Source organism: Nomascus leucogenys, chromosome 11 (assembly GCF_006542625.1).
Source record: "Nomascus leucogenys isolate Asia chromosome 11, Asia_NLE_v1, whole genome shotgun sequence".
Lineage (NCBI taxonomy): Eukaryota > Metazoa > Chordata > Mammalia > Primates > Hylobatidae > Nomascus > Nomascus leucogenys.
This window is the reverse complement of record NC_044391.1, coordinates 93,326,994-93,352,201: the sequence shown is the minus strand read 5'-3', so window position 1 is coordinate 93,352,201 and position 25,208 is coordinate 93,326,994. Positions and strand designations below refer to the sequence as shown.

At 38.1% G+C, this 25,208-nt stretch overlaps 1 protein-coding gene across 2 annotated transcripts in view; it reads right to left on the bottom strand.

The window, feature by feature from the left end:
• Nucleotides 1-25,208, bottom strand: part of FNDC3B (fibronectin type III domain containing 3B) — a 361,800-nt gene that overhangs the window by 165,800 nt on the left and 170,792 nt on the right. For both annotated transcript variants that reach the window (XM_003256464.3, XM_003256465.3), the window contains exon 4: nt 8,422-8,498. In XM_003256464.3, coding sequence (XP_003256512.2) covers nt 8,422-8,498 — 77 coding nt within the window. The remainder of the gene's footprint in view (nt 1-8,421; nt 8,499-25,208) is intronic.

The window sequence follows — 25,208 nt, the reverse complement described above, 5'->3', positions numbered from 1 at the left end:
GATGAACAGAATTCAGGGGACCATGATCTCAGTTAGAAATTATATCTTTATTATTCACTAACATCCAACTGAAATTTTGTATTTCCCTGATTTATAAATGTAGGCAGCAAATCACAGTAGTAGTAGCAGTACCTTTGACTTGGTTACTAACAAAATGTGACATTTCCATGTCATATTACAGTGTTACAGAAATATTAATCTTTATAATAATCACAACTTCAAAATTAATGCTAGATGTTATTAATGTGCTAATAAACCAGCACAAAAATTACTGTATCACCTTTTAAAAAAATATTTCACCAGTTTTGAAAAAACTGGTCTCCTTTGTACCTATGAATTTTATATTTTACTTTAAAAAAGGCTTCCCCAGTCTGTCAATGGGTTCCTTGGTACAAGAAAGAATTAAGAACCCATTCTGAAGATATTCAGGTAACACCTATCACAGATTAAAATAACCATATTATGTAATTCTAATTTTGTGAACCTAATGGGTTTCAAAGAAATGTGTAGAAATACAAAATTCATCTAAACTTGGTAAAGTTTTGCTACCCAACAGGTCAGAAAAAGGTATTTTTCTTAAAAAAGTTATTACATATGACAAATACGACTTATTAATTTAGAAAGATAGGTTATAATAATTGTGCAATTAAGTAAAATGTAATATAAAGGGCAAATTTAACACTAATGATTCCAAAGTCACTTATGGATGTGATACTGTGTCAATCCTACTATGAAAATCAACTATCATTTTTGTATAGAGGTAAAAACTAGCATTCTAGTCAATAAAATGCTAAATATCAGTGAGTGTGCCACACTGCTTTGGTAATGGCCGCCTTTGGAAACTTACTTATAGTCTCATTTGATACCCTGTTAAGGAATAATATGAACAGAGGAGAATCATCTAATTTTAGATTAGAAAAGAACCCCAGAGAGCCTGAAACACTTTCCTCTCTCCGCTTCCCTCCACGAGATAAAAATGACTCCAGCCAGATAGCCAAATTTTGATAAATGCCTATTATGTGCTGGGTACCTTTCAAGGAACTAGAAATCAAGTGATGAACAGGACTGAACAGGACACACAAAGTCCCTGCCTTTGTGGACTTAAATGCTAAAAGGAAGACAGACAATGATCAAGTAAACAAGTGATACACCCAAATAAATCACTTAATATTCCTAAAATCACACAGAAAGTTGGATGTAGAGCCTCGCTTGGGCCCTCGTTTCCTCCCACTAATCCCGTGTTCTATTATGTCACAATGCTGGGATCACAGATACAAAGGAAAGAAATCAAAGAGAAAATGCAGAACAGGGAGAAGGCTCAGAAAGAGGAAACCAGCACAATACTTTGAGGGGAGGGGATGTCCTTGGTACATTTCTTTAATTTAGCATTGCCAACTCTGTCTGTAATTGCTCCTTGGACAAAATAAGCCACAAGATAAATAAAATTGCTTCAAATCCATTGATAATTGAAACGAAATATCTAAGTACTATGCTGTTTTCCACGGAACACAATAGCAACCCCCATGCACACACTTTGTACGCTATGGAACAATTCCCTGCCTTCCTATAGAAAAATCAATTCCTCTGAAGGACCAAAAGTGTTGAAAGAGAATCCAGTTCTCCTTATTGGCCACCAAATGGGTCTGAATCTCAGTTTCTCAGGGCACAGGGCAGTCCCCCATGTGCCTTTCTGTTATCATTTTCACAACGTTGAAGGTGAAACAAAGCGGTGGTTTAATCCCCAGCTGTAATTACCAAAGGGAAGCAGTCGAGGCTAATGTCTATAGCTCAGCTGGCTTGGCTGAGGGAAATGGGGGAAAAGCATTGCATGGCTTCCACCTAACAGGCCCCACCGTTTCTCCACAGAGGTGTCTGCTTTCTGTCCAACTCTCCAAACAGTCAATCATTGGCAAATGACCAACCAAACCAAAATTTAAATATATTTTTCAATACATTTCTTGTCTTTCCCTGGCTAAGGGAAATGAAATATATATAATTTCAACAGGTACTGACCCATTAATTAATCCCCAAAACAATCCACTGCAGTATTTTTGTTGTTTCTGCTCTCACAACAAAAATATTTATTTTGACTAGTAAGTTTTGAGATTACAACAGTTAATCTGGAAAAAAGAAGAGTGGTTTCCCAATGACAGAACATTAACTTGGAGGTTTTGCTTTTTCTCTTCATATGCTTTTTAAATCTTTGGGTCAATACGAAGTTTTCCCTATAACATTTGAACAAATGTATCATAAATTACTATGGAAGCATGGAAAATAAAACTCAAAGCATCTGCTTAAGAAATTTTTACATATAAATTATTCAGAAAGTTAATGGTGAGGTTAAAAAACAGAGAGCCACGGCCAGTATACAATGAAAGGAAAATTTTGCTTCACACCATGTGATTTCAATATGTATTTAGGAAGGCAAGCACTGCCAAACTTCCACTGGAATTGTTGTAACAGTCTTTTTCATTGTATAGCTACTACTTACTGAGTGCCACACCTCACATAACATTTCTCTTAATTCTTCCCTCTACCACATCAAGTAGGTGTTCACATATGTGGTGAAATAATTTATCAAAGTTACATAGAAAGTAGCCAAGGTGGAATCTGAAGAAAGGCCTCTGCAAGTAATGTCCACGTTCTCCTTCAGTTTCAACTCTAATCATACTCACAAATGCTTTTACATAATGGAGATGACGACTGTGACAAGATTAAATTCCTGCTTACCTAAATCTACTTTCTCATAGTTTAAAAAAAGGTCTATATTTTCTCTCAAGTTGAAAAGAATCCCTCTACCTCTCACCCCACTAAAAAATAAGGCACAAAACACACCACATCCCCCAACCTACTATATCAGAGAAACCACCGAGCTGAAATGACAGGATTCCACTGTTTTTGCACCCTAAGTCCACAGTTACCCGTGAGGTCCACCAATCCAGCCCTTCTCAACCTAAGAAAACAAAGCTCATGCTGTTGATTGCACCTCCACAGCTGTCTGTTAAACTTCAGGAGTTTATTATCTGCTTATTGCTGACATTTGTATTTTGTAGATTTGACCAATTTTATTAATTTATCTTTAAAGGACTTTCAGCTATTTAATTACACAACAAATCTGCTATAATCAAGAACTTCTCTATTCAATCAGATTAGAGTTACTACTGTAAAATCTTGATTTACTTGCCTCCCTCTTCAATTTTCTTACAATTAAAGACCATACCGGCAGGGTGTGGTGGCTCACACCTGTAATCCCAGCACTTTGGGAGGCTGAGGCAGGTGAATCACTTGAAGTCAGGAGTTCGAGACCAGCCTGGCCAACATTGTGAAACTCCATCTCCACTAAAAATATAAAAATTAGCCAGGCGTGGTGATGCGCACCTGTAATCCCACCTCCTCGGGAGGCTGAGGCACGAGAATCGCTTGAACCCATGAGGCGGAGGTAGCAGTGAGCCAAGATCATGCCACTGCACTCCAGCCTGGGCGACAGAGCAAGACTCTGTCTCAAAAAAAAAAAAAAAAAAAAAAAAAAAAAAAGGTAAATAAAGACCATACCATGCACAAGTAGCTGGTGTTTTAGAAATGTAGATGTGTAAGTAGGCACAACACACACCCACACTCACACTGCCAGAAAGCAATAAAACCATCAGGACAAGGCTCTGCCACGAACTGTGAGATTGTATCATAATGGGAAAGAGGTCAGTGTAATCAGAAATGCATGGGCTGCAATCCTGGTTCCAACCCTGGCCTCAGCATCCTCATATGTAAAGATGGGACAGTGAAAACTAGACATAAAAACAAACCATTTAGCACAGTGCACAACATTCATAGTAGTTACCGTCACCATCACCACCACCAATAACTCCAAAGTGGGGCCATTTTCCCAGCTGCCCGTTGTTTCCCGATTCATAACTGGGACGTGTCACTGTCTTCCCCTCGCCCCTTCTTTTGTACTAGCTTTATTGAGATTTAGTTTATATAACATAAAATTCATCCTGTTACAGTGTCCAATTTAGTAGGTTTTAATGTCACAGTTAAGTAACCACTACCACTATCTACTTCCAGAACATTTTCGTCTCCGCAAAGAAACAGCATACCCCATTACTCCTTCCCCTCAGCTCCTGGCAACCACTGATTTATTTCAGTCTCTATGAATTTGCCTATTGTAGACATTTTATATAAGTGGAATGATACAATATGTGGCTTTTACGTCTGGCTTCTTTCACTTAGCTTACTGTTTTCAAGGTTTATCCATAGTTTAGCTTGTATCAGTTCTTTATTCCTCATTATGGCTGAATAATAGTCCACTGTGTGAAGATACTATATTACATTTACCTATTCATAAGTTGATGGGCATTTGGGTTGTTCCACTTTGGGGCTATTATGAATAATGCTCCTATGAACATTCCTGTACAAGTGTTTGTGTGGTCATATGTTTTCATTTCTCAGGTATATACCTAGGGGTGCAATTGTTGGGTCATATGCAACTCCCTATTCAACCATCTGAAGAACTGCCAGATTGTTTTCCAAAGCAGATGTACTATTTTACATTAACATATACAGTGTATTCCATTTTTCCTACAACCTTGCCAATACTTGTTATTGTCTTTTTAACTATAGAAATCCTAGCATATTAAGGTATTGCAGTGTGGTTTTGATTTGCATTTCTCTGATGGCCAATGATATTGAGCATCTTTTCATGTTCTAACTGGCCATTTGTAGATCTTCTTTGGAGAAATGTCTATTCAGGTCCTTTGCCCACTTAAAAATTTTTTTTTATCCTTGAGTTATAAGTTTTTTATATGTTCTAGATTCAAGTCCTTTCTGAAACATATTGTTTGTACATATTTTCTCCCATTTTGTGAATTTTCTTTTAATTTTTGTTGTTGTTCTTTTTTTTTTTTTTGAGACGGAGTCTTGCTCTGTCACCCAGGCTGGAGTGCAGTGGCGCGATCTCAGTTCACTGCAACCTCTGCCTCCTGGGTTCAAGTGATTCCCCTGCCTCAGCCTCCTGAGTAGCTGGGACTACAGGCATGTGCCACTACACTTGGCTAATTTTATTTTTTTTTGTATTTTTAGTAAAGACAAGGTTTCATCATGTTGGTCAGGCTGGTCTCGAACTTCAGACCTCAAATGATCCACCTGCCTTGGCCTCCCAAAGTGCTGGGATTACAGGTGTGAGCCATGGTCCCAGGCCTCTTTCCACTTTTTAATGGTGTCCTTTGAGGCACAAAAACTTTTGATTTGTATAAAGTCAAATTTATGTATTTTTTTCTCTTGTTGCTCATGCTTTTGGTGTTACATATACAAATCCATTAGCTAATCCAAGGTTATAAAATTTTGTATCTCAAGTTTTATAGTTTTAGTTCCTAGATTTATGTTTATAGTCCATTTTCAGTTAATTTTTGCATATGATGTGAGGTAGTGGTTCAACTTCACTCTTTTTGCATGTGGATATCCAGCTTTTCCAGCACCATTTATTGAAAAGATTATTCTTTTCTCCAGTGAACTGTCTTGGCGTTCCTCTCTCTTTTAAATACACATTCAGAACATTTCATTCTTTGCAGGTATAGATCAGTCTCATTGTTATTTTCCATCTATTGAGCATTATATTATTCTCTTTAAACATGCAAATCATTGAAGAATATATATGAATCTCTCCTGTATTTACTTAAGCTTGGACAATCATTTATATTTAGAAACATTTAGCAAGTACCTACTTTGTGCCATGCAGTATTCTAGATGTTGAGATACAATCCCCATGAGGCAATAGGAGAAGACTATAAATACACATTGTATTCTATGACAGGGAGGGAAAGAATCATAGATGCTGAAAAAACAGAACAACTATTTCTGTGATGAGGGTTCTAAAAAGGTCACACTGAGGAGGGGCACCAAAAAAGAACAACTAAATTGTTAATTGAAGGCTCTAGAGTATTCCAGACAGGGGGAAATAATGGACATGAAAGTGTGTATTTGGAAACAAGCCCAAGGTATCTAGGGAACAGAGGTTCAACACATAGACTGTGGGGTGACAGGTAAAGGTGCCTCATGAGAGGTAAGCAGGGTTGAGTGTTATGGATATTATACACCATGCTACAGAACTTTAACTACATGCGATGGCAACCAACTCTAGACCTGAACAAGAAAGTAATGTCTACTTTAGGAAGAGGACTGTGGGGATAACTGTACAGAACTAACTAGCAGAGGGACAGATTAGTACTGAGCACTTCTCACGTACGTCCAGCCTGCAGGAGATTGTGTGTGTGTGTGTGTGTGTGTGTGTTTCTTTCTTTGTACAACTGCATGACAACAATGTATTTTGCTGCTATCTCTTGGTGATAACAATACAACTAAGACATTTTATATTTGGTTCCACCTTCCTCATTTCATTGAAGTGTGTGTACTGCCAGCCTTAAAGAAGATGTTGTGTACACATCCTGTTGGCTTCTCAATTCTATTTTCTTCATAATAACAGTCTTTTTCAGATACTCTACTGTAACACGTCATAAAAGATATAATACTATCACGGAAGGTCATTTAACTTTGCACCCATCTTCTGGTCAAGGAGCCCAGTTGAAATGAAGTTAGTCGTTCCCATGCCTTACAGACTGCTTCTTTCCCTTTTTCAATTCAAATTATTCCATTTTAACTATTCTTCCAATATTGTCTAGCATGTTCTGCCATACCTGTCAGCCGGGTAAGAGCGTCAACATGCTTCCATCATCAGTTTCATACAAGCAAGTGTACAGCTCTACTTTTACTCTATTTGGATTTTCTACAGAAGTTTTCCAGAATCCCAACTATATCCAAGTCAAAAATTCTCCACTTTTCCTAGTACATGCAATAAATATTTTTGCATTTGATATAATCGCAGCAATCATACTAGTAAGAAAAAGCACACTGAAGCTTCTCTCCATTAGAATGTTCAATTTTTAACTGGTATTTCTTAAATGGACCTTTAGCATAAAAGGAGGTGTTATTTTTGCTGTCACAATGGTGAGAACTGTACTCTATTCAATGAAATGAAATGCTTCCTCAAAATAAATGAGCAGGAGACATAATGGAATTCTACATTCCTTGCTCTTTTCTGTTAACTGACTGCTGATGTGAATGTGATCCATCATCTGGTGTCCCTGCTGGAAGAGCCTGTTCTACACCCCTTTCTCCCTCCAGTGATTCTTACTTACAAAGACTTGTGTAAAATAAGTCATTTATTTGCAACAGCAGGAAAACTGGCCAGCAATCTGGCTATGTAAGTAAGTAAGAAATAAATAAACTCAAATTGGCTCACATAAAAAAAAGAGGGAAAAAAAATGAAATTATAGTGGCTGCAATATGCCTTACACTTGAAAAAATTGGTAAGTTTTTATATCAGAGAAGGATAAATCTTTGATTCCTGCCTCCGCTTCAGCAACTTTCCTATGTAGCTGCCAATTTTTCGCCCTAGCAGAATCATTAAAAACTGAAAATTACATATTTTAAACCACTTTAAAAGCAGAGGCTGAGAGACAGAGAAAGAATAGAGGAAAGAAAAATCCATCTGGAAGGATATAATAAAAAAAATGTTAGCAGAGTGATTATCATCTCTGGATAGTAAAAATGTAAATATTTTTCCTTTTATGCTAAGTAGGAAGAACCAAAAACGCAGAAAGATAGAAAAACAGTTTGTTAGGTATTTGGAAAGGTAGCTATGCAGAAACAGAAGATTTGCATATTGTGCTGAGGCTAGGACAAAAACTAAAGTATATACAGATGTCCACAATGTTCCAGCCATGCAAAACATTTTATCCCTTATTCACGCACAGGAACATAACTTCATCCTTTAAAGCTTTTTTACCCTTCCAATATTTCTCTGAGATTGCTATTACCATCATTTTACTTAGAAAACCAAAGCTCAGAGAAATTTAAGTGCAAACAGCCAAGTTCTCACAGCATACTCAGTAACTCACCAAGCCCAGGTTGTGCCACATCGTGGAGCAACTGAACTCCATTTTTTTTCCCTCTGTAACAGAAGGCAGGCCCTGTTTATGTGAGCTATGTCTCCTTTAATATGTTAACTAACTAAATCTATGAATTTTCTTGAAAGTTTCTGTGAATTTTTATAGAAAGTCGTATTACAGGTGGAAGGAAATTTCTAAAGCAGGAGACTCCATAAAGAAATCACAACCAAACAATCAAATATAAAAACCCCACTTGGCAGAGGACAGTCTAGTAGGCCTTCTGTGTTTCCTTTTCTCTGGCTCTCTGGTACGTCAAGTGGCAAGACACAAGAAGCGCCACGTGGTGCCACAAAATGATGGCACACCTAGCACTACGGTACCTAAATTAACTCCTGAAACATGGCTTTGAAGCCTCAACATATATTATGTTGGAGCAATGATAGTGTCCATAGTGAGTAGAGAAGTCCATCAAATGGATTACCTGTGAGATATAACCTGGAGGCACATGAATGGGAGGAATGGATCCATTGGGTGACATCATGGGAACTTCAGCAGGTCCTAAAAGAGATGAGTCAGATGTTAATAGCTGAAGAAATATGCATTATTCAAAATAATTAATGTTTTTAATATACTATCCAAACTGAAGATAATTAATCACTTTGACAATTTTCTCTTCAAAAGTTGGTACATATTGCCTTAAAGCTAAACCTGAAACCATGAATGAAAAGGAATTCTCCAGCTATACAACTCAAAGAAAACAAACAAAAAACCCAAAACTGTAAGTATCTTTATAAATACTTAATGATTCCCAAAACCTCAAGTTCCATAAACCAAGATTGCTCAGTTAATAGTAGTCTAACAGAGTGGGGCAAAAAGTTTCTTTCTTTTTATTTGGCCTTTAAAAGAATGTATAATTAATCAATATTTAAACAAATCGATTATAAAATTATTGTATATTCTGGTTTAAACAGCTCCTATAGACTTTGTGTTTATGATTTTCAGTTAGATTATTATTTTTAATAAATTACTGTAATATGCCATAATTTGAAATAGAAGAAATCTTTAAATTATTCCAAACCAACTGAATAACGCAGGGGGAAAAAACAGATTTTTTTTTTTTTTTTTGGAGATGGAGTTTCGCTCTTGTCACCAAGGCTGGAGTGCAATGGTGTGATCTCAGCTCACTACAACCTCTGCCTCCCAGGTTCAAGCGATTCTCCTGCCTCAGCCCCCCGAGTAGCTGGGATTAGAGGTGCCCGCCACCATGCCCAGCTAATTTTTGTATTTTTAGTAGAGACGGGGTTTCACCGTGTTGGCCAGGCTGGTCTCGAACTCCTGACCTCGTGATCCACCCTCCTCGGCCTCCCAAAGTGCTGAGATTACAGGTGTGAGCCACCGCGCCAGGTCTAGATCATATTTTAAAATAAGGAACTATTAAAAGTATGTATGCCAAATTTACTTGGATTATTTCAAAGTAAAGCATTAAATTATCAAAGAAATTTGTTTCAAAATAGGAAATTCAGTTTTCTGATCCACCATCTGGGATGGAACCACAACCAAAGGGCAGATTTTCATAAAAGTCCTTACAGGAAAAGCACCACTCTCAAGGTTGAACCCTTGGACACAACAGAAAATCCAAAGGCCAAGATCCAGAATAAAGAATGAATTTCTCCTGATCAACAGAGACTGATCTTTGCTAGCAAGCAACCGAAAGACGAACATACTCTGTCTAACTACACATTCAAAAGGAGTCCGCTCTTCATCTTCTGTTGGGACTTCATAGAAGTAGTCATACTACTCCCAAGAAGAATTAACATAATAGAAAAAGATTAAGCTGGATGTCCTGAGATACAGTAAGGTGGATGACAACAGCAAAATGAGTGGCCTTCATTAGCAGATGAATGTGGTGCTGGAGTTTTTATGGCCGGCCACAAACACTTGACAGACATCATTGTGGCAAATATTGTCTGACTTACTGCTTCAACAAACCAGAAGACAAGGTTCGGCACTGTGGCTCACTTGAGCCCAGGAGTTTGAGACCAGCCTGGGCAACATAGCGAGATCCAATCTCTAAAAAAAATAAAAAATTAGCTAGGCATGGTGGTGCATGCCTGTGCTCCTAGCTACTTGGAAGGCTCAGGTGGGAGGATGGCTTGAGCCTAGGAGGTCGAGGCTGCAGTGACTCAACGTCAAGCCACCACACTCCAGCCTGCACACACAGCGAGACCCTGTCTTCCCAAAAAAGTTTGTAAAAGCAGAAGACAAGTAATTGTGTATGAGTTAATAAAAGGCGTGAAAGACAACAACAAATTAAATTCAATGAATGTTAATTACATGTCTAAGGCAAACAACAAATGGCAAGGTTAACAGTTACCTAAGACATAGTTTTGAGTTAATATTTAATTACAAAGATCTAACGATTAAATAAATGGCTTCCCTAGAAGTGCAAGAACCTCATGGCCACTGGTTTTCTATTTGGTGGCTGGCTCGCCTATTTAGCAGCCCACCTCCCAAATGTCAATAGAAAACTATGTGTTTCTAGTCTGAGATGCGACTTCCTGGCTCCAAGTGCCTTGCATTGTTTATTTGCTTTATCCTAATGTATGTTGTGCTATCGGCAATGAAAATTGCTCAGCTGGAACAAAAACCAAGAGAAATACAACACTTTATTTGGCAAAAGGCAGATCCTGCCATCCAGTGCTGCATTTAAATGTGTATACAATGCATCTTTCACTTCACAGTACAACCAGTGTTATGACCACTTCACAGGAGAGGACTCAGTAGGGGGAAAGCGACAGGGACACTAGTGAGCATATGAACAAGTCTGTGAAATAGGAAAAAAAAAAAACAGGAGCAGGGAAGAAAATTTGTATAATATTTATCTAACATTCCAAATGCCAAGCATTCAATCCAAATTCATGGATAATATACCAAATCACTAAACTATCTGATCATCTCTGTAACTGTAAAAAATAAACACAGCAGTCTCTCACATGCTAATACACTGGCAATAATTTAAAGCAAAAGAAGAGAATGGCATAAAAATGCATCATTGCATGACCCCATTTAATTCTTAAGTACAATTTAAACGAATACATCCACCAATTGCTGAAGGCTTTGGTTTGCAAATCCATTTTTCTTGTCAGCTTCAACATTTTTGACATAGCCAACAAGAGAGTTGTGTATTTACTTAATATTTGTATTTGAATTGACTCATTAAAAGTGAATCATAAACAATGATGTCTGCCCCATCCTCAGCAGTATCTGTGAAATTCAAGGGTTGATGTACACAGCTCAATGGAGCAGATGTTAAGAGTGTGATCTGCCTGGTTTTATTCCCCAGCTCACTATTCACACTGGTTGCATGACCTTGAACAATTCACTTAGCCTTTCTGAACCTTACTTCCTAATAGTCATAAGTGAGAATGGCAATTCTTACTTCATATGGTCAGGTTTAAAGATTAAATTAATTACATGCAAAAGCACTTAGAGCAGTGCGTGGCACAATAATCACTTATCAAAACGTTACTAGTTATCATTATTCTTTACAATGCTTTTTATAATTTTATTGATAGTTTTGGTTGCTTTTAAAATTTTTTTTTGTTACTATTACAAGTAGTAAAGCTTTTTAATAGTCCATACTCATGCAACATAAAATCAACAAGTATACACTTGGCACAACATTGACTTAGGGAACAACCCTTCCTCATTAGGTAAAAAATAAAATGTTTCACAGTACAGAGTGTGAACAGAAGTGCTACCATCTCAATAAAGTATTGCTGTTTAATCACCAAAACGTATACCATGCAAAGTCTCTTAACCCCAGGCATGACCCCTAAAACTGTTAAAGTCATCTGTGTAAAATGCTTTAAAGAATGTAGGACAAGTATGTGATTTATAGCTAGAAAAGGTTTTCTTCACAGTCTTGATTTCAAGAGTAGCCAAATGACTTTAACATGCTTGCTCCCCCCTTTTGTCACTGTCATCAAAACTATTTCAAAAGACATTTAAAAATATGCACTAATAGTTTCCAAAACTCCACCTTGCCTTAGAACCCCAAGTTCCTCTCTTTTCTGAAATAAACCATTGCACCTATAGGCAATCTGGAGTTTAAAAGCTAGCAAAATAAAATCTCATTCACCATAGTGGTATGAAAAGAAGTTACTGTCTTCCTAAACATTTATTTCCCAATCTGTGAGTTTACTATCTCTGCTCAACTGTGTTTGAGAATGCCCAATATTATTGTAATCTTTCCCTAATTAAAACACTAATTTCTCTTCCTAAAGTTCCAAAAAGTCTGCTAGCAATTGTTAATGAATTGACTTTTCATTTACTTAAACCTTGAACCAGAAAGGTTGGAGAGCCGCTTGATTATTCAATCAATGGGAATTAATGCAATGATTCTATGACAGTATTCACACATCAAAGAGACAAAAGGAAAGAGCAGCAACATTGTATTCTTAGGACCACACAAGCTCTTGGAGAGCTCCTGAGCCTCCACCAAGGCTGCAAGATCATTCTGCCTCATCCTCTGTTTCTTCCCTGCTACCAGAGATCCCCAAGAGTAGGGGTGGCCCAGTCCCCAGGCCACGGACCACTACTGGTTTGTGGCCAGTTAGGAAATGGGCTGCACAGCAGCAGATGAACAGTGGGGAAGCAAGCATTACTGCCTGAGCTCCGCCTCCTGTCAGATCGGCAGTGGCATTAGATTCCTAATCAGCAGCGAACTCTAACGTGAAGAGGGATCTAGGCTGTGTGCTCCTTATGAGAATCTAACTAATGCCTTATGATCTGAGGTGGAACAGTTTCATTCTGAAACAGCCCCCCTCACCCCCAATCCGTGGAAAAATTGTCTTCCACGAAACCGGTCCCTGGTGCCAAAAAAGGTTGGGAACTGCTGACCTAGAGCTCACACATCTCAGATGCTATCTTCACAACATTCACCCATTCTGGGAGCAGACAGAACTAGACTGATTAGGTGAATTACAAATAAAGTTTGGAAATCTGAAAGTGGTGGAAACTGGGAATCCAGGGTATAAATCATCATTTAAACAAGTCTTAGAAAAAAATCAGTTATAAACTAATCAATTATACTATAATTTCAGGCACTTTTAAATGGTATTTTTATCATCTGAGTATTCATGTGCTTGTCTATAAACTGGTAATGAATTCATAGAATTATTGTGCTTGTCTATAAACTGGTACTTGTGTGTCTAAGTGGCTATTTTTCAACAATAGCCCTTAATTGCAATAGACCACATTTTTCCTAATTGATTTAAATATCATCTTGCTCAAAAAGGATGTAAAGGAGTTGACATCACAGCATAGCAAGATAAAACTAATGAGAAAATAAGGCAAAGATGAAATAATGATGTGATAAAATCCAATATATCCTATAAAAGTGACCCTTCAGTCTTTTTAAATAGCTGAGGAACAGAAATTCTTGCTGGCAGAAGTAGCCATAAGGCCACAGCTAGTAGGTAAACAGATAATAATGGTGAAAGTAATTATCAGAACAAATGGTCTAAATACAAGTACATTTAAGTTGTTTGCAATGGGTCTAAGACTGCATACAAAATGTGAGGTCTTCTGATGAATCTCATAAATGTCTAATGACGAATCTCTAATCATTCATGGTGACTCAAGACTCTTACACAAGCTAAGAGATAATGTAGGCACTTTGGTTAGCCTTGACATATATCTTTTCTTTTTTTTTTTTTTAATTATTCAACACTGATTAATCCCACAAGGGAACTAAAAGGAATACAAAGAAAATAAAGCACAGACGCTAACTTCAAAGAATTCGAATTCTGCTGCAGTGGTTCTTCAACTTCAGTGTGCATCCACATCATCTAGAGCGTTTCTTAAAATACAAATTGCTAGGCTCCACTTCGCACAGTGTCAGAATCAGAAAGTTTAGAGGGAACCCCCAAGAATGAGTATTTCTAACAAGGTCCCAGGTGGTATGGATGCTGCTGTCTAGGGACCATGTTTTGATGAGCTCTGACTTCATGAGACAGAAGACTATAAGAACCAGACTTTCCACCAATATCAGGAACTAGACAAGGATGCCCACTTTCATCACTGAGATTCAACATTGTACTGGAAGTTCTAGGTAGAGCAATTAGGCAAGAAAAAGAAAGGCATCCAAATTGGAAGAAGTAAAACTTATCTACTCACATATGACATATCCCGACATACAGAAAATCTCAAAGATCCCACAAAAAAATTACTACAGCTAGCACACTAATTCAGTAAAGCTGCAAGGTATAATATCTGCACAAAAAAGCCAATTGTGTTTCTACACACCAGGAATGAACAATCAGAAAATTAAGAAAACAATTCCAATCATAACAGCATCCAAAAGAATAAAATACCTAGGAATAAATTTAATCAATGGAGTGAATGGTTTGTATACTGAAACTACAAAACATTGCTAAATAGTAGCATGAAACAGAGGATTTATTTATTTATTTTTAAATAGAGCCAGAGTCTCACTATATTGCCCAGGCTGATCTCAAACTCCTGGGGCTCAAGTGATACTCCTGGGCCTCCAAAGTACTGGGATTACAGGCATGAGCCACCACACCCAGCCATGGAAGATTTATTATTAAGCTAGCAATAATACTCAAAGTGATCTAGAGTCAATGTAAACCTATCAAAATTCCAGGGACTCCAAATAGGCAAAAAGAATGAACTTGGACCCCTATCTCATATCATATACAAAAATCAACTCAAAATGGATCACAGACCTACTTATAGAAGCTTAAAAAAAATAAAACTCTTAGAGGAAAACAGAAGTAAATCTTCATGACACTGCATTTGGAAACAGATCTATAGACACCAAAAGTACAAGCAGCAAAAGATAGGTAAAATGAACTTCATCAAAATTAGAAACATTTGTGCATCAAAAGACATTACTAGGAAAATGAAAACACATCCTATAGAATGGGAAAAATATTTACAAATCATATTTGATAAGGGACTTGTATCCAGAATATATGAAGGACGCTCACAACTCAACAAAAAGACAAACAACCCTACTTAAAAATGGCTAAAGGAATTGAATAGACATTTCTCCAAAGATAATACGTAAATAGCCAACACACAAACACATGCACACACATAAGAAGATGCTCAACATCATTAGTCATGAGGAAAATACAAATCAAAACCATGATGAGATACCACTTCACACACACTAGGATGGCTATTAAAAGACACACACACACACACAGAGAGAGACAGAAAATAACAAGTGTTGGCAAAGTCGTGGAGAAATTGGAAACTTGTACACGGCTGGTAGGAAGTAAAACAGAAACTGTGGAAAAGTGTAGCACTTCCTCAAAAAGTTAAATGTAAAATGACCTTATGACCCACCAATTCCACTTTTAGTTGTATTAGGTTGGTGCAAAAGTAATTGTGTTTTTTGCCATTGAAAGTAATATATCCAAGAGAACTGAAAACACATAAACAAACACATCTACAGGCATGTTCACAGCAGCCTGTACATGTGTTCATGTTCACAATACTCAAAAGATAGAAAGAGCGGAAATGTCCATCAGGAAAAGGATGGATAAAATGTGTACAATCCATAGAACACTACTCAACCACAATAAGGAATGAAGCACTAATACAAGCTACAATGCCGATAAAGCTTGAAAGCATTAGGATCAGACCCAAAAGATCACCCATATTGTGTGATTCCACTTATATGAAATATTCAGAATAAATAAATCTACAGAAACAGAACTCAGATTGGTGGTGGCCAAAGGCTGAGGCAGGAGGGTGGGTGGAAGGTTTGCAGGACTGAGGAGCATCTGCTCAATGGGTACAGCTTTTTGGGGTGATGAAAAACGTTTTGGAAACAGAGGCAGTGGTTGCATAACATTGGGAATAGGTGTATTTACTAAATGAGTTAATTTTATGTTTTATGCATTTCACCTTAACAAAAAAAGAATGCAAAAATTATGCAAATAGCCAAAGAAAGATAAGATAGTAAAACTGGGGTTACTAACAAGCTACGAAACAGCAACTGCATATAAATCTCTGAGAGCACATTTTCATTCCACATACATTCATATTTGTAAGGACACTATTTCTAGACACTGTGCTATGCAAAGGCCAAGAGATGCATTGTCTATCCACAAGCAACTGCATGGGGATACAGACATATAAACAAATAAACACAAGGAGGCATTTCAGGCACTGTCTAAATTTTACAAGATTTAAAAAGATTATTATCTTGTGGAAACGTTAGTAATTGCAGAACTGAGGAGGTCAAAGGCCCTTAGGATATAGTAGAAGTCTCACAGTTTTACAAATAAACAGACTGAGGCCCAGAAGCAAGCTGACCAGCCCAGGAAAGAGCAGGCAAGAGATGGAACAACAGGGACAAGAATTCTGTTCTTCTTGTTTTTCGAATTTCACTTTCCTTTGAAAGTAAGGTCTCTTGTTCCTTAAACTGCTGCTGGCAAACTCGTCTTCTTTCAAGGTGTTATTTTCACACAGAAGCTAGGTACTGATGGCACTTCCTCTGGCTCAGGTAAAATGATGGAAGGCATACCGGTCTCTCCAACCTATGACTACTTCTTCCCAAAGGCATCCAGCCAGAGAGGAAACAGGGCAGGAAGGTGCTAAAGAGGCTTGAGTTTGCACCTGGACTCCATCACTTTCTAGCATGACCTTGGGGCAAATTACTTAAAACTCTCTGATCAACACTTTACTGGCCTACCAAAAGGGATGACAGCTGCTAATTTCAAGGGTTGTATCAGGACTGGAAGATGTAATGCATATAAAGTACCTAGCACTGTGCCTTGACGAATAGTATCTTAACAACTTTAACACCGCCCCAGTAGAAGAAAAATACCAAGTGAACAAAGAGGTTAACACAGTGTAACCATTCACCACAGAGGCCAAATGAGTTACACAGTTTCTTAGATGAACAAGTGAGTTTTTTCACTCTTCACATTCTTTCTCCTGAAGTATCTTTCCATCTTATAGCTTGGCAAGAATATCCTCCTCTTGAAAATGTAGTATCTTCACGATAATCTAATTATGGTTATTAAAAAATAAGAAAATAAAAAGAACAAGGGAAAGGTGGCTGCTTTGTCATAGTTGTCTACTCCCCACAACCGTAGTCCTCTGTGTCTCCCAAAATTACCTGTCCTGTTTCCCCAATTTCTAGGAAATCTTGGAAAGTATGCCAGCTTTCAGAATGTCCTCAGACAGCTCTAAATCAAAGGACCAGCCCCTTTTTTTTTTTTTCTTCTGAAAGTCAATCTTCCCCGTTTCTCTGGCATTGGCTTTATTTCAAGAATTTCTAGTCTGGCCCAGTCACTGTCTTTAAAAGGAGCAAGTGACCAAAAGAACAAATTGCTCAATGACTAAATTTTCCTGCTAAAATCTTAACGTATATCACCACCAAGAACCAAAACTGAGTTGCTGATAGAATTCTTAAATAAGGGTAGCCACCATCTTCTCACTTGGCCATTTCAAATCACAAGGCCAGCATTAGTGAACAATTCTGTGTTGCCAATTTGAAATTCAAGTCTTTTCTTTCAAACATTCCTCTTTGAACTTGTTTTGTTACTTAGCTGTTTTAAGGGCACCAGGAATAGAAAGACTGGGGTTTAATTCTCACATAAGACAAGCTTCTTAAATCCCAATTCTCCTCAATTTCATTGAAATTGAGGTATCTACCCAATTAGCTATTTTATCAAGTTGTTTTTAGGCTTAAATGGTTTAAAAAAGAAAAGCCTATACACTTACTGTGTAAACACATAATGCTATACTTTTGTTAGCTTATGTTTTATTAAATTCAATCAACATTCATTGTGCAAGATGATGTAAGGAACTGAAAGTCACAAAGAAGATTTTATAACACATACATAAACAACAAACTACTGCATAAAGCAGCAGCAATTTTTTCATTAGAGGCAAGGAACTCTGGAGCTGGACAATAACAATTATCCTTAGAGTAGGTGGGGGAAGAATATTCAAAATTCCGTGACTAGCAATGAATGGTACAGAAAGTTGGTGAATCCATTCACAGCAGGCATGATGACCTAACATGGTTTCAAAAAGAACTTGATTTAAATTCAGGGCTACAGAAATGCAAGCTTTAAGACTGTCAAAGACATCAGGTACCAGGAGACAGGCTTGTAATATAACCTTCAACTCCAGTTTTTAAAACTCTTGGTTGTTGCTTTGTTCAGTTCAACAAACTTTTGTTGAACCCAATGTAACTGCCAGACCTTGTGCAGGATGCCAAGGACACAATGACATTGAAGAGAACAAGCATTTCTGTTCTTAATTATGGAGAGAATGGCATGCGGAATGAGTAATGCACAGGTGCACAGAACCATGTGGGGGAAGGGGAGACCCAGCTTTTGGCCTGAGGCTTCTGTGTATCTCAGCATGGAGTCAGGCATATAGCCCAGACAACTCAAGCAGCATGAGCATTTGGTGAAAATCTGATCTAGCAACAGAAATAATGGAAGAGTTAGGTAGAAGACCTCTGAGAAAAGGTCCAAGAAATTATCTTTGGAAAAACAAAAAACAGTGGGTTCCATACATCCAGACTGATGGTGAAGCTGAATCTCCCAGGGTCTCAGGACTCTGCTCTTCAAGTTAAACTTTATCACCTTGCCCCAATTTGAAACACAATTTACTTAGTCTACAAATAAACAACATTCAGGATTACCTTATCATTTCAACTTATTTATTTATTTTGAGACAGGGTCTCACTCTGCCACCCAGGCTGCAGTGCAATGGCATGATCACAGCTCAACGCAGCCTCAACCTCCTGGGGTCAAGTGATCCTCTCACCACAGCCTCCTGAGTAGCTGGAACTACAGGCAAGCTACTACATGCACAGCTGGTTTTTGTATTTTTTTGTAGAGATGGGTCTCACCATGTTGCTCAGGCTGGCCTTGAACTCCTGGCCTCATGCGATCCTCCCACCTCAGCCTCCCAAAGGGCAGAGACTACAGGTGTGAGTTACTGTGCCCAGCCAGTTAAACTTCTTTAAATGAATACTAAGATCCCATCTTTCTTTGTTTTGATCTTTAATGTCAGGTTTGGAATGGCAGGTAATCCAAAGATATGCTTATTTATACTTAAACCAGGACCCTGTAAACATTAAAGCCCTAAAGAATTATACCAATACAACTCAATAATACTGAGAAAAAGCTTCTGATATTTAACAAGTAAAGTCCCTGCAAATATCAACAGCAAAATTAAAACAAAGGCATCACCAGAGCATCAAGTGCTTCATTTCAAAACCTTTAAAAGCAAACCATCCCAGCATTTTTTCTCTTTGGCACATGAAGGGCATCCAAGAGGCCCTCGGACTTTCTCACAAAGAGTAAAGAGGATCTATTAGCATTTCAGCTAATAACAAACTCAATACGGAGTTCCCAGGAGAGGTGAATAGGAACAGGTGAGCATAACTCCTAGTGGTATCCTCTAGACAAACTTGTTGAGGGTAAAAAATTACCCCCTATTCTGCTTATTAGAGCAAGGCTATTTAAATTTTAAATGCCCCGAGGTAAAATGCGGACTAAGATGTTAAAGAATAATATTAAAGTTTACTCATTTTGTAGAGAAAAGAATCAGAAAGATTGCTCATTAAAAGTTGATGCAAGCAGAGCAACTAAGGGAGGTCTCAGCAGGAACGGGGCAGAATTTATTCGCTGCACTGGCCTTGAGTCCAGGCTGGACTGCAGTGGTGCAATCCCGGCTCACTGCAACCTCTGCCTCCTGGGTTTAAGCGATTCTCCTGCCTCAGCCTCCCGAGTAGCTGGGATTACAGGTGTCTGCCACCATGCCAAGCTAATTTTTGTATTTTTAGTAGAGACAGGGTTTCACCATGTTGGTCAGGCTGGTCTCGAACTCTTGACCTCAGGTGATCCACTCACCTTGGCCTCCCAAAGTGCTGGGATAACAGGCGTGAGCCACCGCGCCCAGCCCCCGAGTCTTTTAACAGGGTTGCCTGTCATTCTCTCACCAGCTTTCTCTGCTCTTAGGAAGAGTTACGAAAGGGAACAGAGATGAATAAAACCTTGTCTACTCTTCCTCCATGTACCCCCACTTTCATCCCATTTGCCTGGCCACAAGGACCTCTTCTCACAGTGGGGACAGAGGAGTGAGCAAAAGACAGGACAGCAAACAAGTGTTTTTATAACAAGTCCATGAAGAACTCATGGGCAAATACACATTTCCTATTTTATTTGTGTTCCACTTTACAATTCCTAGGTCATGCTCTAGCAGGGCAATTTTGCAAATAGTGCTGAAATTATTAACCAGACAACAAAATGTCATTGTACTCCTCACAAGCTCTGTTTTACATTATTCATCTGTTACAAATGAAAGAACATGAAAAACATCACCAACCTGAAAGCTGTATGACAAGTAATAATCATGTATTGCTTTACCAACATATCATTACTCAATATATTTCAGGGATTTCAATTATTGTTGCTTTAGTGAGGCTTACAAAGCAAACCACAGAGGATCCCTTTTAACTACTGTCAGGGTTGGCTCTTCCATTGCCCCTGCAAAAGTGCTTGCCATAAAGCAAAGTCTTTGAAAACACTGTAAGGGCATTTTATTGACAACATCCTAACGTGGTTTACTAGATTAGTTCTTTTAACTCATGCACTTAAAATCCAAAGGCAAGAGAGAAATGTCCAGGATGTATGGACTAGAACGACTAAGGAAAATCAAAAGTGATTATGGAAGTGGAAAAAAAAATGAACCAAATATTCCATAAAACACAGAGTCATGGTTTATCTACCTGATGCCACTTTCTCGCCAATCCAGAAGGCTGCTCAATGGAAAAAAAAAATGAACCAAATATTCCATAAAATACAGAGTCATAGCTTATCTACCTGATGCTACTTTCTCGCCAATCTAGAAGGCTGCTCACTCACTCATCATCACTCCAGTGTCAGGCTGGAAGGGACCAGCAATCTCCTAAAATTAACTTAACTTTACAAAAGTGTCTTGATTGTTAATAAAAAATCCTCTAAGTTGTCCGGCAGCTGGGACCTAATAATGGGCTCTGAGATGATTAGTTTGATATATATATAGTTCCAGTCTCTGCCTTACTTAAACCACACAGAAGGGGCCCGGAAAGTAAATGAGAGTTCCTACAGACCAGCCTGTTGCTTTTACTCTTTTGTTTGTAAGTGAAAAACAAAGGGCAGCCTAAGGGCTGAGGGTAAACAACAACTACAAATAGGTTAGGCTCTCTTACCTCTGAAGTGTTTGGCATCTGATCAAGGGCAGTCAGTAAACACCCCCAAGCAATTGTGGGAAAGTTGGTCACCTAGACTGCTATTTTCTCAGCCATAAAAATGAACTGACAAAGTTATTGTTTAAGAGGCACCAGACTGCTTTATGGCTGCACCATAGACGCTTCTAATTTTGGCACATTGCCTCCACAGAAACAAGCAATTTTTACTAAACAAGCTACAATTTCACTTTCAAAAACCAACCCTTCATCTACTACTAAGGGGGCCTGAGACAAATCAAAATGGAGGGTCTACATTTGGGGTAACAGGCTACCAGAAAGGTCTCCTAGCTGATTCACTGCTGTTTATCCTGAGCTGAAAAAGCAACAAGAACAGATACATTTTAAAGTTAGCTCCTCAAAACAACTACTAAGCCTTTGTGGTTTGCTAATCTAGAAAGGCTAAAAAAACGAGGCTGTATTAGGACAGGTAAGAATGGGGAGAAGGCAAAATTACCAGGCAATCATTAAAAACAAGACTACATCAAAATAGGCAGTTTGGCATATAGTACTATCAATGGTTAAGCAAGAGTATGAGCACAAACAAATGATACGCATGATATATAAATATGAGCAACTCATAAATCCCTTCAAGGCAAAACTAGGATTATACTCCTCCCTTTTCCAGATATCCCTACTCAGACAAAACTGTGAATACTGGTAAGATAGGAGTTTCTTCATCACCTTATCTCTATCACTGCCTTTGAGAAACCACCGTGGTTTATGACTTGTCTTCCCCGTGACTTTACCTGTAAAAGAATCCCATGTTCCCATGTGCGTATGCTCACATGGCCTGAGGTCCAATGAGACGCACCTTCAGCCTCATACTTGTCTAGGGATCACATTCACTTTTAGATGAGTAAAACACTGTCAAAGTATTTGAGTAAAAATTTCCTGGGTACAGATCTGAGGTCAGGTCTGTTAGGCTGTCTGCACAGAAATGTTACTAAAATCAAGTGGAGAACAGATAAGGAGAAAGAAGGATCTGGGGCAGAAAGCTGATCCTCTCTTTGAAAAAGAAGGGAGGAACCAGACAGATACCTAACATGGAAAAAAAAAGAAAAAGAAAGGAAATAATTTGATGGACTGGTGTGTAAACTACAAACAAGGCAGAAAAGCCGCAACCAGAAAATACATGGACCCAGTTAATCTCAACTGAATTGTTTTCCAACTGTCCTCGTGATGCATTAAGAGATCTGTGACCATAGCATATGCATGATATTCAAAATGGTAACTGATGCAAATCATCACAGGAATCCAGAGGCTGGTCACTGGTCCATTTCAACTTTCCAATAGTATTTTTTAAAGTTCTTCTCTTCAGTCCATCCCCATCAAAACAAAATGGCTCAGTGGAGATATGTGATTCAGGCTGTATGGCCCTGGGCAAGTTATTTAATTGTTCATGATACAAAGTAAAAGAGAATAAACCTGATAATTTCTGTGTTTCCTTCTAGAGTAATATGCTGGGTGGTACTGGTGTCATGTAGGTCTGTGCTTGCAGATTCTAGAAAACAGGTGTTAGTTGACAATTTCTAAATTCTTCCTATCATCCTCAAATGTCTGTTACATCAAAATTTCTAGGCCTTTTTGAAAATGTAGATTTCCAGGCCTTCAGAGTCTGCTTTTCCCCACAAGCAGCCCAACTTCCTCAGGCCATCCCTGATCACTGGTTTTGATGCAGATGTGCTATGGACCAGTTCAGAAGAATGACTTAGACAGAACGTGGTAAAAAATAAATAGAAGGTAGAAAAAAACAGGCTCATTCAAGATCCTTGACACACATCTCATTTGTAGTTACCTTGAGTCCAATTAGCTAAGTTTTAATTTCATCACAATGTTTAAAAGAGGGAAAAAGAGTTATTAGCAGAGTTCCACAAACTTTATCCTATTAATGGATATTTAATTGAATATGCTTCAGCTGGCAAAGATGACTATAATTTGGCTAAAAATAGTCCCCCAGCTTTAGTCATAATAAAGCAACCACTGTTATACTTCCATGGCAACAACAAAATGATCACAGGATTTTATATAATATAGGATAATAAGCACTCTATGAAGAATCAGTCTATGCAATTATTGCTGTTTATTCATATGATTAATGGCCCCTAGTGATAGTTTAATATGAAATAGTATACATCTAAGAATAAGGAAGTAGGTAGAACAGTTGATAAAACATTTATAAACATCTTTAATTGACAGCTAAGATCACAGAATTGGAATTCTCTTGGGGATCTTAATGGTCATCCAGACCAATTCCCCATTTAATGCTTGAACTTTTAAACAAAATTTGTAGCAAGTAGCAGAATACTTCAATGTAGAGTTTACTATCTCAAAATGCAGGAAATTCCATTTTTTAAGAATCCTAATTGGTAAAGGGTTTCCCCTCTTTCAAAGGCAGAAATCTGAATTCTGTTCTTAAGAGCCATACAAGCAAAATGTAACCTCAATTCCATAAAACAAGATTTAGATACAGACTTAGGCAGTTGAATCCCATCAGCCCTCCTCTTCTACTTTCAAAAATCATCTGGGCTTTCTTTATCTTCTCCTTCTATGACATGCCTTCCAACCATTCCCCTTGGGTCCTTCTAACAATCTACCTTATCTATGCCCCTTTGCAAAATCAGGTTCTAAAAACATTATATTTTATCATTTTCTGTATGTCCAAGGTGTGGGAAATCATTCTAATCCTGGGCTACTGACAGTCAAATTCAGAAATAAGTCCAGTCAACCTCTTCCCTACACCAGGGTCAGTGGACCAATGAGGAACTCAACCCACTGCAGAGACAGGCAGAGCCTGCAAACAGGGTCCCACCAAGTTCAAACCTGAAGAAGGTCATGATTTCTGTTTCTTCATCCTGAATTATACTAGGTTATTGAGATCCCTAGTATTCCAATCAGCACTGTACTCACTACTTAAAAACCCACGTTTTTACATTTATGAGTCATTTTTATGTTATACTATTTGTAATCATTAAAATATTTAAACAGTTATGTTTTTCAGTGTGTGTATATTGTCATATGAAATCATAAAGTTCTCTTCATATGAAATATTTTAATCTGTTACTTTAACTTAAAGGTTTCTGGAACAGCAGAGTAGTAAAGCATTGAACAAGAAATTCTAATTTTCAATCCCAACTTTTGCAAATGTGTCAGCAGCAAAATCTCAACTCACTAAGAATGTGTATAAAAATAATGATTTAATGATTCTATATATGGGTAACACATCCGAGTAACACATCCAAAAAGCAAGTAACTTCTAAGCTGAGCTAATTCACTTGAGCCAGAAAAAAGAATATTTTCTTCCCTAAAAGCTTAGCTTATTCTTCTCAACAGTCATACCTGTTTGCATATTCATGTGCAAATCTTTTCATTTTTTTGCACTTGGCTGAAAAGTTTAACTAAAACAAAATACTACAAAAGTGCAGATTTTGCCAGGCATGGTGACTCACACCTGTAATCTCAGACACTTGGGAGGTTGAAGAGGGAGGATTACTTGATGTCAGGAGTTTGAGAACAGCCTGGGCAAAAAAAGAAGTGAGATTCTCATCTCTAAAAAAGTTTAAAACATAAAAAATTAGCTAGACATGATGTCACACACTTGTAGTCCCAGCATACTTGGGAGGCTGAAGTGGAAGGATCGGAAGGATTGTGTGGGCCCAGAACTATGATTTTGCCACTGCACTCCAGCCTGAGTGACATAGACCCCATTTCAAAAGAAAAAAGGAAAACAGAAAAAGAAAATTAAGGAAAAATGCAGAACTTTTAAGAAAAATCCAATGATCTGCTTTATCAAAACATGTCATAATGATAGCAGTGGTAGCTCACGTGGAGCGGCCACTGCAAGGATGCCAGCTGCATGGAGGAATGGGGGGCGGCTTCGTGGAGCTGGTGGGGGCTGGGAACAGGTGATCCCAGTGGGAGCCCTGTGCCCTACCAAGTTGGCAGGGTGGGAGCCTGCGCCCCCGGGCACA